This window comes from Hevea brasiliensis, chromosome 7 (assembly GCF_030052815.1).
Source record: "Hevea brasiliensis isolate MT/VB/25A 57/8 chromosome 7, ASM3005281v1, whole genome shotgun sequence".
Lineage (NCBI taxonomy): Eukaryota > Viridiplantae > Streptophyta > Magnoliopsida > Malpighiales > Euphorbiaceae > Hevea > Hevea brasiliensis.
This window is the reverse complement of record NC_079499.1, coordinates 36,734,375-36,750,733: the sequence shown is the minus strand read 5'-3', so window position 1 is coordinate 36,750,733 and position 16,359 is coordinate 36,734,375. Positions and strand designations below refer to the sequence as shown.

At 33.2% G+C, this 16,359-nt stretch overlaps 1 protein-coding gene and 1 long non-coding RNA gene across 3 annotated transcripts in view; both read left to right on the top strand.

Annotated features, from left to right (window-relative positions):
• LOC110669488 (uncharacterized) overlaps positions 1–5,433 on the top strand; it is a 59,655-nt gene extending 54,222 nt beyond the window's left edge. For both annotated transcript variants that reach the window (XM_058150069.1, XM_058150070.1), the window contains 3 exons: positions 3,697–4,155; positions 4,785–4,857; positions 4,962–5,433. In XM_058150069.1, the coding sequence (XP_058006052.1) occupies positions 3,697–4,155; positions 4,785–4,857; positions 4,962–5,215 (786 nt within the window). In that variant the 3' untranslated portion in view covers positions 5,216–5,433. The remainder of the gene's footprint in view (positions 1–3,696; positions 4,156–4,784; positions 4,858–4,961) is intronic.
• A 3,361-nt stretch (positions 5,434–8,794) lies between these two features.
• LOC131181670 (uncharacterized) lies at positions 8,795–14,868 on the top strand. Its single transcript, XR_009150167.1, has 2 exons — positions 8,795–10,546; positions 14,592–14,868. It is a non-coding gene; the product is annotated as an uncharacterized LOC131181670 (long non-coding RNA).
• The last annotated feature ends 1,491 nt before the right edge of the window (positions 14,869–16,359 follow it).

Below are 16,359 nucleotides of genomic sequence, written 5' to 3'. Positions count from 1 at the left end.
ATGAAGGAAAATACACCTCTTTCTTCCTATGCTCTCCCTAAAAAGGTGTATAGAAATAAGATTTAGATTTCCTGAAGGTAACGCCCATACTCATAAAATATTTTCGTGAAGGACGATAATAACACTTATATTCCTTCTGAGTACTAGAATAAGTAACAAAAACACATTTCAGGGCTCGAGTTTCTAATTTCCCACTATTAAGCTTATGAACAAAGCAAATACAACCAAATAACTTTGGAGGAATGGTATATGAATTTTTACCTTGCAAAACCTCTAAAGGACTCTTAAACTCTAATGTCCGAAGAGGCATCCTGTTAATAAGATATATAGTAGAAAGAATACTATCCCCCAGTAAGGTTTAGGAACATTTTGTACTATTATCAATTCCCAATATTTTAATATGAGCATCAAACTGTGTACTAATCATTTTATGAAACTGTTAGAAACAAGATAAAACTTCATCTTTCCCTTTCATCAAATATACCCAAGTTAACCTATTGCAACAATCAATAAAGGTCACAAACCATCTATAACCCAATAAAGATACAGTTTGAGTAGGCCCCCATATATCAGAATGGATATTCATAAAAGGAACTGAAGCCTTATTATTTATTGCAGGACAATATTGTTTAGTATGTTTAGCAAACTCACAAGCATCACATACTAACAATTCAGTTTTCCATTGTTTAAACAGAAAATGATAAAGTTTTTCTAACACAGTAAATGAAGGATGTCCTAATCTCCTATGCCACATGATAATTTGTTCCTCAGCACCCATAGATTGTCCCAACATGGCCTGGCCAATATAATCATTCAAGATATATAGCCCATCTTGCAGTCTACCACTGTCAATCGTTCTCCCTTTTGTTAATTCCTGAAATACACAGTGAGTTGGGAAAAATTTAATTTTGTAGTTTAGAGCTTTTGTGATTGAACTGATAGAGAAAAAGTTAATAGAAAAGCTAAGCACATGTAAAATAGAACCAAGACTTATATTAGGAGTGCATTTAACAGAATTTGTTCCAGAAACACTAGATAATGATCCATCCGTAGTGCGGACTTTTTCTTTTTTTGAACATGGAGAATAGGATATGAATTTATTTGAAGAGCCTATCATATGCTTATTTGCTCCAGAATCTATAACCCAAAGATTGGCAAAAAAAGCATTACCTGAGTTGACGAAGTTAGAAGAGGCAACTATGGTGGATTGCGATTCAAGTTGTAATAGCAAATGCCTTAGAGTCTGTACCTCTTCATTGAAAAACATCCCAATGGTGGCAGTATTTTCAGATAGATTCACAGTCTCGGATACATTAGCTTGTGGTCTAGTAGAGCTCATCCTTTTTCTTCCATGCCCTTTAGTGGGGCGTCTATGCAGTTCCAACAATGTTCCTTAGTATGCCAATTTTTTTCCACAATAGTGACAGTGTAGTTGATCCTTATTTGATGAACTATGTGACTGTTCACCGGAGGAATTAGCAGTTAGCCCTGCCTTATCAATAGACATATAATGAATCATGGCACTTCTCCTGCTCTCTTCCTGCTGAGCATAAGAGTATGTATGTCTTAAGGTAGGTAAAGGATCCTTCAAAAGTACTTGGACCCTAATTTGATCATATTTCACATTCAACCTAGCAAGAAAATCATAGATCCGCTCTTTCTCAACCAACTTCTGAAATTTAACTGCATCATCAGGACATGAGGCTTGAAAGTCTTGGTAAAAGTCCAATTCCTGCCATAGACCACTTAATTCTGCATAATATTGAGCAATAGTTAGCTCACCCTGTTTCATGCCATGAACCTTGTTTCGAAACTCATACACTTGTGCATCATTCCGAACTTGATAATAGGTTTGAGAAACTGCACTCCAAATGGCAGCTACACTATTCAATAGTAAATACCCATGAGCTATATATGGTTGCATGGAATTGATAAGCCATGACATGATAAGAGAATTTTCTGACTCCCACTAACTGTAGGTAGAAGCAGACTTTTCTGATTTTTGCTTATCTCCAGTAAGATAACCCTGCAACCCTCTAGCTTAAATAAAAAGGAGATATGATCTAGACCATGCAAGGTAATTTGTCCCATCAAGCTTTACGGGGCTAATAATTAATGAGAGATTTTCAGTTATAGTAGTCATTTTCCCTTCAACTACTGAATTTTTTCCATGAGACATGATTCAGAGAACTGGTTAAAAGAAATAGTAGGCAAAACAAATACCCAAAAAATAAAATTGCAAACCAAGAAATAGGAATGGGTTGGGTAGAGGCGCGGTACACTAGGGATGTAGTCGGAAAAAGGTGCGGCTGGAAAAACTGACCAAGAACAGGTGACGAGGTGCTCTTCCTTCCAAGAGGGGCGGTGACAACTACCTCTCTCGACAGACCCGCTTTCAAGGCTTACCCACACAAACCCTAACTATTTCTCACAGTCTCTGTGAAAAAAAATTGCCAAATAAAATGGCTAAAGCTCTGATATCATGTTTAGATTAGAGACAATTGAAGAATTTCTAGATATATTTCAATAGATATATTTCAATGTATTACAATGATTCAATTTATACACAAAGGCTAGAACCTTAATAGGAAAAAAATAAAAGCTAATAAATACAAATATCTCCAATATCACTAGTTTACATTATAATTTACAGCTAATGCACTAATTAAGAGATTCTAACAGTCTTCTCCTACTGATAACCACTGGGAAGTTTTAGGGCAAATTTTATGTTATTTAAAGGGTGCTCCAGGTCGTGGTCTCTTATATAGCAATCATGGGCATTTAAATATTGAGTGTTTTTCAGATGCAGATTGTGGCAGGTTCAAAAATTGATAGGAGATCCATTATAGGATATTGTATCTTTGTTGAAGGAAACTTAGTATCTTGGAGAAGTAAGAAACAGACTATAGTTTTTCGTTCGAGTGCTGAATTAGAATATCGAGCTGTGTGTGAAGTAATGTGGACACGTCAGTTATTAGAAGAAGTGGGTTTTGAGTCCTCATCTCCTACCAAACTATGGTGTGACAATCAAACCGCTCTCTATATCACCTCAAATCCAGTGTTTCATGAGCGTACTAAGCATATTGAAATTGATTGTCACTTCCTTTGAAAAAAGATTCAATAGAAGATTATCTCAACAGGACATGTCAAAACCGGAAAGCAGTTAGGAGATATCTTCACAAAGGCTTTGAATAGGGCTCGGGTGGATTACATTTGTAACAAGTTGGGCGTGATTAATATCTATGGTTCAACTTAAGGTGGAATGTTATAGGAAGTCAATCCTATAATTATGTAAATAATATTTTTTCTTAATTAGTTAGCTAATTAGTTAGCATAATTAGTGGGATATTACCACAATTAGAATACTTAATTATAGTATCTTTTGTATATAAATACCTTGTATCTCATTCAATAAAATAAACAGAAATATATTCACTTCAATAATAAAACTTGAAATGCAGGCAGTTAAATTTATACATTGAAAACATCTAATACTATTTGGTAAAACAGCATGTATAATTAAGTTACTCAGTTTTAGGATTCTGTTATAGATTATTGAGCATCAGAAAATCTAATCTTAGGTTGTACATCTTATTCATTTTTTTTTCTTTGTTCTTGTGATTTTGTTTTAAATAGATTTACTAGGACCTTTGTTTTGAAATTTGATATTGACTGATGAAGATTCTGTCTGTGTAGGTTATATATGAAGATCTCCCATCAAACTTATGTGCAATTCGAGATTATATTGAGAGAAGGGAAGATACAAACTCAGTAGAAATGAATGAGCCCACGCAATATTCCAAGGAACTAGATCCATCTAATGGTATGGGAGATACTGAGTATAGCAAGAAAATTGTGAAGGTTATTGATTTGAATAACCCAAATTCACAAAGACAAAGACCTAGGGTTCCTGGCCTGCAGAGGAATATTGAAGTTCTGAAGTCTGAGCTCCTGAAGTTTATATCAGAACATGGACAAGAAGGATTTATGCCCATGAGAAAGCAGCTTCGTCTGCATGGTAGGGTAGATATTGAGAAGGCTATAACACGCATGGGTGGATTTAGAAGGATTGCAACGTTGATGAATCTTTCTCTTGCATACAAGCGCCGGAAACCAAAGGGATACTGGGATAATCTCGAGAATTTGCAGGAAGAGGTAGCATCTTAACTTTAATTGAGCTGTTAGTTGTCAATGTTTACTGATCTTCTGTAGCTTTGACAAATTTTAATATGCTAATATTATATTTTAGGTGCATAATGAACTTGTGTCTTGGAGACAACAGAAAGTAGAAAATAATCTTCCAAAAGAATTGCCACAGCTATTCTCTTGGACAATGATAAATAAAAATTATATATAGAGAGAGAGAAGAATTGATAATTTTCTGAAGTTGTTTGTTCATTACTAGCAATAAATGTTTGCAGGGATTTAGTGTTTGAAATAAAAAATAACATAGAAAGTGCATGAGATTTGGAGCATGATGATTAGGATTTGCAGATGTTTGCAATTAATGGTTGGTAACTTGCTGTTGGGATGATTTCCTTAGTAAAATTTATTGCTAAAAAAACCTGTGGCTTGTCATTTCTCATTTTACTTATATTAAGAAAACATAGGATTTTAACCAAAATTTTTGTAGAAAAAAAAAAGCAATCAAAGTAACTGGTCGATTCAAAAAGAATTCAATCAATCATCCCTATGGGCACATTTGATTGATTTAAGTATCTCATTGTGTATGATGATTCTTCGAGTTTAATTACAGCACTTCAATGCACTTCTCATCAATACAGATTAATAGATTTCAAAGGAGCTGGGGAATGGACCCTTCATTTATGCCAAGCAGAAAATCCTTTGAGCGGGCTGGTAACTTAATTAGAAGCTCTTTGGACTGCAGTTTTAGAACTATATGGAATGATATTTTCTTTTTCTTATATTTTTCTATAATTTGTTGTTTACAAATGTTACAGGGCGTTATGATATTGCGCGAGCATTGGAGAAATGGGGGGGACTCCATGAAGTTTCCCGTCTTCTAGCTCTAAAGGTGAGGCACCCTAATAGGCAGGCAAATGTTGTTAAGGATAAGAAAAATGATCATGTGGCATTTACTAATGTGGAAGGAGAAGATAGCATTTCATCAAAACCATATGTATCACAAGATACACAAAAATGGCTCATGAAATTGAAAGATTTAGACATTAACTGGGTTGAACGAGGATGTTAGTTGATTGCCCCTCATAATCCTTATCTTACAATCTCTTTGCCACAGCTTCGTAATTGCTTTGATATATCATATCTTTTCTATCAGACAACACGTATTGATTTTCCCCTCTAAATTCTTTTCTTTGCAAAATTCAGTCATTGTGATCTTATGAAAATTGAAAATTAATTGTTACCCATTTTCCAGAGTGCAAAGTTATTTGGGTGGTCTAATTTATACTAGTCATGAGCTTTTTTATTTGTTGTTATTTTTATGTTCTGTTCAATTTTGTAGAGAAAAGATAAAAAAGGATAATTGTTGTGTAAAATTTTTGTTTTTAATGATTTCGTATAATCTGAATGTTTTGGTTATTAAAGCTTCATTTAATATTGAGGTTCATATTTTCAACTTTTATTTTGTCAATTAAGCCCTTTAAATTTTAGTAGCATATTTTTTCATACCTTAATTTGTTATGGCTAGAACAAATCGTTTTATAGATTTTTATATTGAAAATATCAACCTCCCACTTTCATGTCATCTTCCTGTTAACTATAATCATAGTTACTATTTAAGTGACACTTACTATAGTATTTTCTAAAATATTATCAACTCTTTGTTAAATGCGTTGTTTTTATATTTATTTTATTATATTTTTTAAAATAATTATTTCAATATTTTATTTTAATAATTCTCTATATATATAACTTAATATTTATTTTAAAATTTAATGTTTTAGTGTTTTATTATTAATATTAATGTAAATTAATCCCTAGATAATTATTAAAATTAAATTTTTATGTAATTAATTTTAATATATATATATATATATATATATATATATATATATATATATATTCTTCTTTTATATGAATGATATTAAAATCTATAATGAAAACAAATCTAGAAAACTCTGTAATCAAATCGCAATAAAAATGTATGTGTAATCAATTCTAGTATAGTGTGTATGTGAATATCAAATCAAACGTTTGCGGAGGAGAATTACTAGAATTGAGTTGCTGTTACTAAAATTGAGTTGCTGTATGGTACAATCAGTAAGCATTTTTTTATTATTTTATTATTATAATTGGTATTTTCCCATTAGCCGGTTGAGAGACTTTTTTTTTTCTAACTGAGAATGAAGAAACTATTATTCATTAAAAGAGACATTACAGCCTATCCTTATTCATGAAATGGGGGATTGGAGATCCACCCTACAGGTAAGTTTCCCTTTCTTACTGCAATTGCCACCCAATTTGCACAAACATTGCAAATTCTAGGAGAAAACTAGACAGAATAAAAAGGATAGGTTGCTAAGATACAACTGATGTCATGAATAATAGCCCCTACCTCCCAAAGAGCATGAGCTAGGGGATCAGAAATCAAATGAACTAATTGCAAGGAATCTGTTTCTAGTAAGACTGCTGATAACCTCTGTTCCGAATGTAGAGCAGAGGTGCTCTAAGCGCATACGCCTCAGCTGTAAGAGGGGATGCTGATGCAAACTTGACAGTACAACCATCAACAAGAAACACCCTCGTATTTCTCACAACAAAACCATAACCTGCTTGAGATGTGTACCTATCATAAGAGGCATCCACATTAACTTTCCATATTCCTTGAGCTGGGGGTTGCCATTTATGACAAGTAAAATCTTGTTGTGTAGGAAGATGTAACACAGAATGCTGTTGCGGAAGAGCTAGAGGAGGCAGTTCTTCAATAGCATTCTGAGCTTTTTTGAATGTAGCTATTGGATTAGGAGTGGTGGACTTAAAAAGCAGCTTCGTTACAGGCTTTCCAGATATACCAACATAAATAAGCAGCCAATTTCATCTCCCTTTGATCTGAGGATAAAGAAAACAAACTCTGCCACCAGTCACCAAAGGATCGAAAACAACGTTCATCAGGGGTCAATCCCAAATTCGATCCAAACCAAGTGAGCTTTGCATGGTGACATAAGAAAAGCAGGTTGGTCAATAGTTTCCATAGGGTGATGACATATGGGACACTTAGCAGAATCCACAAACTTACTTTTGAGTAAATTCATGCCACATGCCAGGGAATTACTACACGCTCTCCATAGGAACATCTTTACCTTCTGAGCAATTTGGAGGGACCATATGCTATTCCAAAAAGACTTAAAAAAACAACTTTTCACGGAGACGTTTGGTCCTACATGACAATTAAAGATCAACTTACAATATTAGAATTCTGTTAATAGGTGGAATACATATTTGCTTTAAACCCTTATTCTATTATTTATGTTTTTTTTTTTTAAAAAAAAAATCTATTATTTATGCAATAAATTGGGCAGTGAAGAGAGATTTTTTTTTTTTCCCGAAGCTAGTGAAGAGAATTAATACCCGTGCACATGGGTTCAGCATTTGTCTATATTAGCTGCAATTTTTTTTTTATAACTGCTGTGTCAATTTTTTTACACAATAATTTTTAATGATTTTTAATTAAAAAAATATTAAATACAAAAACTGATTTTTTAATTATACATAATTATCACATTAATCTACCATTAATGATATTAATCAATTAATTAAAGTGTTAATCACATGTTATTATTCTAGTTAAAAAAATTTCTTAAGTATGAAAGCATAAAAATCCATTAAGATAGCTTAATTGGTCACGTTCTTCATATTAACGGCATTAAGCTAACTACTCATCCACCACGTGGGAGTGTGGCCAAACAGTGGCCACATCCTGGTCAAATTGCCATGTAAAGACAGTGCACCAAATCTAGACCATCGTTCAGGCCAGGAAGCTACTTGGGAACGTGAAGAGGACATGAGGAGACAGCACCCACAGCTATTCAGAAACTGATGCCATATAAAATTTCGAGACGAAATTTATTTTAAGGGGGGGAGAATTGTAACACCCCTATGTTCGGTAGTGCGTTCTACTGTTCCGATGACCAGTGTTGTCCGGACAGCTAGGATACCTAGAACTACACTTAGATATGGGTGAGGAGATATAAAATAATGAAATACAAGAAAAATAAACGAAAAATAATAGCAATGAAATGTAACCAAGTTAAACGAGCCGAAAATCATAGCGATGGGTGACCGCACTGGGAAGTTACGGCGTGGACCGTTGACTAGCCTTGGACTGCGGGGAATCTTGAAAAATATTTTTAAGAATTAAATGAACATCTATTGAAGTATAAATGTCATTAGAAATATCAAAGAAAAATTAATTAATTAGTACAAAGAAAGACGAGAAATCGAGAAAACGACAAAATTCGGTGTTATCGAAAAATCAGGAATGCAACCCGAATAGGGGCATTGTGGTCATTGGACACCCCGAGTTGTCTTTTGACCTAAATGTCCATTAAAAATAAATGATATTAAATTTTGAAAATACAATGAAAAATTAAAATGAGATACATTATGTAAATAGTGAAAGTGTGGTGGCCAAATTGCAAAAATTAGAAAGTTTAACATTAAAATAGATTTTTAATCAATTAGTGCTCCACTAACATCATTTAAGCGGATCTTTAATCAACCTGTGGACAAAAAATTCTATCATCTTCAACCTTGGGACAAACCAGCCGAAATAAAGTGAGAGAAAAACTCCATGGCCGAGCTTGAAGGACCTCCATGCAACTTTGGTTAAGTCACTCTTTCCACTAGCTCGCTTCATTAAACTTGACCTCCATACCTTGGGCAACATACTAGGAGCAAGAAAGTTAAGTTTTGGTGAGGTTTTGAATAACTTCAAAAGTGGTAAGTGAGTGTTTTCGATTCTTATTTCATTAAAAGTGTAACCAAGGTTGTGGGTAGTTAATTTATGGAAGAATTTTTCAAGTTTAATGTTTTAATGGAGATTTACATTTTGGCAGCCATAGAAATTCAGTATATGTAGCTTGTTTTTACTTGTTTATGGTTGTTTAAGATGTTATTAATGGCAGCATGGATATGTGTATAACGGTTTGGAATTGGGTCATTAAACTTGACCTCCATACCTTGGGCAACATACTAGGAGCAAGAAAGTTAAGTTTTGGTGAGGTTTTGAAGAACTTCAAAAGTGGTAAGTGAGTGTTTTCGATTCTTATTTCATTAAAAGTGTAACTAAGGCTGTGGGTAGTTAATTTATGGAAGAATTTTTAAAGTTTGATGTTTTAATGGAGATTTACATTTTGGCAGCCATGGAAATTCAGTATGTGTAGCTTGTTTTTACTTGTTTATGGTTGTTTAAGATGTTATTAATGGCAACATGAATATGTATATAATGGTTTGGAATTGGGTATGTAAATGGGGTATGTTCATGTGGTTAAATAGTGTAAATGGACTTTGAAAAATTCTGTTTTATAGTGTGCATATTGAGAATGATTACAAGTTGTCCAAAATGACCAAAATGTGTTGTTATATGTGTTAATAGTAAGGTACAAACCAGAATTGGCATGAAGGAAGTAGTTTGGTAAGTGTTGAATATGTAATTGGTAAGTGATGAGAAGTGTGTAGTAGGGCAGTGTGTATTTTGACTTAAAACCTTAAGTGTGTGACTCCAATTGGTATAAGACCAATTGAAGGTGAAACTAGGCACAAAATGTGCCAACTTTCATGAAGGAAGTTTTTCAAAATTCTGCCTAGAAGGTGACTTGAAAAATGACCAAATCCGGATTAGTGACTTGAAAGCCTGAAAATTGACCATTTAGGCAGTAGTTAGTGTTTTGACCATAATTTACTCAAAACAGGTCCAATTGACCTAAAATTTTTACCATGAATAGTTTAGACATATATCTATAATTCTTGTGAAGACACCAAAGCCCAGAAATGGCCAGAAGCAAGTCAAATAACTTGCACAAGTTTAGGTACCAAAACTGGCCGAACCAAAATTGACCTAAAAATGACTTAAGCTTACCATTTTGGTGCATTCTGTCCAGCATTGGTAAATTGACCATAACTTGGTCTACACAACTTAGAATGACCTGAAATTTTGCCCCGCGTGCAATAACACATAGACCTACAAGTTTGTAGTTTGGACCGGAACCCGAAAACCGATGAAACTAGGTTATCTGGCTAGGTCAAATTAGTATACCAAAATCTGACAAATTGCAATAAAATGCAATGTACTTGAAAATGAATTTGGTAATATGTACCAACACTAAAGGGCTATGAAATGTGACATATTGGTAACATTAAACATAATTCACCTAGAGTGCATCGAGGGTCAACATTTTAGGTTGACTAAGGAAAATAATAGAATTCAATAAATTAATTATTAAGCCTTATTGTTAGAGACAGTTTAAATGAGTACTGAAACACTTCAAATTGTGCGTTTCAGTTAGCAAAGACTCAGGGAAGGGGAAAGAAACACTGAGTCAGGGCCAAGAGACATTTATCAGAGGTTTGTGCACAACAGTTATTTCTTTTGACTTTTCAATTAAAATAAATTATGAGAATTTTGTATATTATTATTTTGAATTGTGAAAATTTGTTTGAATGAAAATTTGATGGATACTTATTGCTTAAAAAACATTACAAATGGTTTGAAACTACAGCTATCATGTATATTGATTGAATTCCTTGCTAGCTTGTTTAGTGGGACGAATTGACTTTGAATTCCCTCTCTGGCTGAAGTGTTGAGGTTGTGCCTGTTGAGGACGAATAGAATGAGTACTCATATTATTGCTAGCTAGCTATGTTATTCCTTACTAGCCATCGGCTTTTGGGATGAATTGAGCTTTGGAATATGATTAAGCTGTGTGTGTGATTTATTGACATTTATTGTGATATTGTGAAATGGAGTTTAAATTTTTTGTGACATTTACTGTCTTTTGAATTTAACTATGGTTTTAAGTATCCACTATTTGTACGACTTATGATTTGTGATTTAAAGTTGCATTTTGTTAATGTTGTGCACCACTGAGACATTGGCTCAGCGATAGCTTTTCATTACTATCGCCGGTAGACAGACTGACAGATCAGCAGAATAGGCTGCTAGTGCTACATTGAGAGTTCATCGGGTATATTGAGTATACCATATTTTGCATTTTGTATTGTAATGTATGTTCACTGTATGTATATATTGTTCTTGATTTTGAGCAGTTGTAAATTAAAATTGTACATTAAAGTTGTAAACTAAGTTTGTAAATTATTTTGGCTTGTAAATATTGTGATATATTTCTTTTATCTCAGCTTTTGAAAACATTGGAAAATTATTGTAGATTTGAGTTTGCAAATGTTGAGAAACTTATTGTGTTGATTGGATATTGGAGTTTGGGATTGAGAAAAATATTGGAAGTGTTTTTTATAGGTTTTTGAAGAACTGTTTTATTCAAAATACAGATGGCACTCTGCCAAAATTTTTACAGAAATTGTTAGTACTTCAAATGTGTTATCTGGTTTCACTTCAGTTAAAAAAATTTTTTTAACACCTGTAAATAGTACTCACCACTGTAAAAAGAAGTAAGAAAAGGTTTAAAATCCCTCGTAGTGTATTTAATGGGTTATCAATAGACGAAGTTGATAATTCATTATGTATACTTCTGGATCATGTTATGCCTTATGGAGGGGTAGGGTGTGACATAGGAAGTGCCATTGATGTGTCAATGCTAAATTATTGTAACACCCCTATTTGCATAGCCTGGTATATTTCACTATTTCGGTGACCGGTGTTAGTCTGGACAATTAAGGGGATTAAAACCATACTTAAGACAACTAGATAAGCCATAAACACAAATAATTAGTAATTGTCAATTAGTTAAGTATAAATAAGAAAAACAGAACATAAGAAGTTAAACGAGCCGAGAGTCATAGCGATGGGTGACCTTCTTGGGAAGGACTGCGAAGTCGATTTAAACTCAAATTTCAAACCGTAAAATGTGACGTTGTGGTTCTTAGGACTATTACGAACATATTGGAAAAGAGAAAATCACGAAAAAGAATTGTTAAGCCAGTCAAATAATTAGTTCAGGGAGCCGGAAGAAGTATTGAATTATTTGCAAACCGGGTTATACCGGCGAGGGGCAATTTGGTCAATTGACCCCGAGAGCTGACTCTTGACCTAACTGTCAAATAAATTAAAGAAAAGAAAATTTTAGAATCGAAAATTAAATTAAAGAACTAATTGAAAAATAAATAAAAAAAAGGAAAGAAAAAGTAAAAAGTGATGACATCATGCATGAGGTCATGCATGATGCAATAAATATATAATTAATAAATTTAATTAATTTGATTTTTTGGTCTTCCATAAGACTAAAACATTAAGAAAAGAAAAGGAAAAAAAAAAAAAACAAAAAACCATCTTCTTCCTTTGCCGCCCCATATCCCTCTCTCAACTCTCCCTCACCAAATCACTATTAAAGCTCATCTTTGAGCTTGAAAACTTCAAGATCCCACCATAGAAAATAATCTTGCCAAGGTTAAAAAGTGTTTGGGCAACTAGAAAACAAGGTCTAAGAAGGAAGAAAGAAGAAAAGAAGAGGTTTGAAGAGGAAAAATTTTCTGCACTAAGGTTAGTAAACTAAACTTAACTTTCTAGTTGAATTAATGGTGATTATAGCATGAAGAACTTAGAAATATGGTTGAAATGAAATAAAAACAATTGTGAGGGACCAAATGTAAATTTTGGCCAGCCATGGTACCTTGAAATTTTGATATGTTCAATTTAGTTTAGACATGAATTTGACATTGGTTAAGGTTGAATATGTGATTAGTGTAGTAAATTGGGTATGAATTAATCAATTGCATGAATTAGGGTTTTGGGCACCTAGGGTTTGGGAGGCAAAAATATGAGAATTAGTCAAATGGTGTGTTTGACCTTGTTTGAGATGAAAAATGGTCATTTGTGACCAATTGAGATGTGTTGGCAGTGTTAGAAGTGAGTTTAAATTCGGATTGAAAATGGCCATGCTGCAGGCAGCAGGACCAAGGTCCCTTTAAGGGACCAAAACTGAAAATTTACAAGTCCAATTGGTGTAAGGCCAATTGGGAATGAAAATAGACACAAAATGACACATTTTTCATTTAGGAATCATGCCCAAAAAGTGATCAAAACCTAGTGAATAAATTGACCAAATCCAGATTTATGCAGTCTGATCTGTACAAAAATGACCAAATGAACAGTGTTTGTTCATTTGGCCATAAATTGGGCTAGGTAGGTCTAAATGACTAGTGGACAGCTGAGATATAGACCTAAAACTTTCATGAAGAACATAAACCCAAATTATGCCCTTAACCAAGTCATTTGGCCAGCCAAATTTGGTGACCTAAAACTGCCAGAACCAGTTTGGTGCCCAGAAATCTGGGTTAAGTCTAATCCGGCAGCCATGATTCAAATGGCTATAACTTGAGCTAAAAAACTCCAATTGGAGTGGTTCAAAAAGGAGAATAAAGTTAAGACAATAGGGAACATTTTCTATGAAGAAAGTTTTATCAGATTCTAATAGAAAAATGACCAATGGAATAGTGCAACATAAGACACTAAAACTAAAAAATTGCAAATTTGCCTAAAAGACTTAGATTTTGAGTAAACAACCAAAACAAATAAATTTAGTAACCAAAATGTGGTATGTGGGTGAAGTTGGAATTCCCATACCTATTAAGCCTTAGAAAGTCAATAAATTGACTTGAATAGTGTAGTAAATAGTAACCCCGAAACATAAATTTTAAAGAACGTCAAGTTTAGCATATTAAAGCTAGGTATAAGTGAATTTAAATTTATTTTTGGACTAATGATGAGTTATGATACTGAAACACTGTGAAACTGTGTGTTCTAGTGAAAAAGAACACCGGGAAAGAACCCGAGAGATCGAGTCAAGGTCAAGAGGCGACTCGTATAAGGTTTGTGCACAACGTAGAATTTCTGTAAATTTTCTTTAGCATATTGTTTTGAATAATTTGAAATATTGAATTGTGACATCATTATGATGAAGTATTTATGATGCTTTTGATTTAAATTATTGAAAGTTATTTGTGTATATTTGAATTGGCAACGTTTAGTTAATTGTTAAGATAAGTTTTGAAACCACAGTGTCATGACCATATATTTGAACACCTCACTAGCATGACTAGTGGGGGTAATCAGTTTTGAATTTTATTTCCTTCTCTAGCTAAGTGTTGAGGTGTGTGCCAGTAGAAGAAGAAATTGAATGGATATCCATATATTTGAGCTAGCTAGCCTTGTGATGTGACTTCTCCTTAGCCTCTGGCTATTGAGATTATATTTGTTTCGAATGGCATGATATAACTGTGGGTTTTATGAAATTGGTTTTGACACTTCGAAATGAACTTGTTTGGATTAAAATCTCATAATTCATGTTTTGTATTTAATTTTCATGTTCAATTCAATTTTTGAATAAATATGATTTAAATTCTGCATAAAGGTTATTTTAGTATGTTGTGCACCACTGAGTCATTGTACTCAGCGATGGCTATTATTGCTGTCACAGATATCGAGACTAGAGGAGCAGCAGAGTGAGCTGCTAAGGATTGTGGAGCCACCTCCCCTGAAGTTTTATCGGGTATATTTTATACCCTGACTGTAAAAATTTATTTTGATGTATGTAATGTATGTAAAGGTATGGACATGTAAAACTGGTCTTGAGCAGTTTGTATAAAGTTTGTAAAAAATTTTAGTTTGAATTACTCTTAATGTAAATTTTTGTAATGATGTATATAAATTATTTTATCTTTAATAAAATATGAATGGAAGTATTTTGTTTTAAATTGAATGAAATTAATTAATGGTATTTTGATGATTGTTGAATATTGGAAATTGTGGATTTGAATTTTTGGAGATTGATAAATGGTGTTGAAATTGATTGGGATGATTGTGAATTTGAAGAAGTTGTTGAGACAAATTATTGGAAGTGTTTTTTACAGGAATTTGACGAACTGTTTTCTCAAAATATAAACGGTACTCTGCTGAAATTTTTATAAAATTTGCGGAAAAATAAAATGAGCCAAAAATTTTAACTAGTTTTCAACTTTAATTAAATGTTTTAATACCTATTAGAAAATGCTCACCACTTATAAAAAGTAAAAAAATTGATTTTAAAATCCCTTGTAAGGTACTTAATGAGTTATCGGTAGTTCATTAGGTATTCTACGGGATCATGTTATGCCTTACAGAGGAGTAAGGTGTGACAATTATAGTCATTTTGGGTGAATTAAATGTGAATTGAGGTTGGTTAGTGGAAATAATTGAAGAAATGAAAAATTGAACCTAGGGCAGAATTTGCACATTGAGTTCAGTATGTTTGATAGCCCATAAATTGAGTTACACAACTCCAATTAGTGTGAAATGAATTGGGGATGAAACTTAAGACATAGGGCTAGAATTTTCATGAAGAGACTCAACCCAGAAACTGCCTAGAAATTACCTAAAACTTGCCTTGAACTTAGAGACAAAATTCTGGAACTGCAGAATTTGACCATATGAACAGTAAACTTTGCATGGCCATAACTCTCTCTAGAAAACTCCGATTTAGGTGATTCTTGAACTGATAGAAACTTAAAACATAGTAGAACATTTCACATGGAGAACTTGAGGCCAAATTTGTCACACCCTACCCCTTCGTAAGATGTAACATGATCCCGTAATACACCTAATGAATTTCTGTACTTCGCCTACCGGTAACCCATTAAATATGCTATAAGGGATTTTAAAACAATTCTCATGAAATTTAAAGCATCGATTAAAATCTGGTGTTATAAAAATTTTTCAAAATTTCGACAGAGTGCCGACTGTATTTTGAGAAAACAGTTCTTCAAACCTGAAAAGGAAAACACTCCCAATATGTTTTCTCAAATGCAACTCTAATAAACTTCATTTCATCTCACAATTCAATCTCAATAATCAAATCAATTCATTTTCAAACCAACCTCATCATAAAAGAAACATTTTATTGATTACAAGACTCAAAAATTAATATTACAAAATTATTCAGGTAAATGAAATCTCAAATTTACATTTAATTACATACCAAAATATTTTACAAGAGTTTTTATACAACTGCTCAAATAATTTACATACATATTATTACATGCATACATCAAAACCTATGTACATGGGTATACCTATGATATGCCTGGAGCTGATATGAATGTGTCTTTAAAGAAGCTTACTTAACTGCTCTATGCTCTTTTCACCTGTGACAGCATGTAAAGCTATCGTTGAGTGGTGAACTCAGTGGTGCACAACTATAATTTAAAACA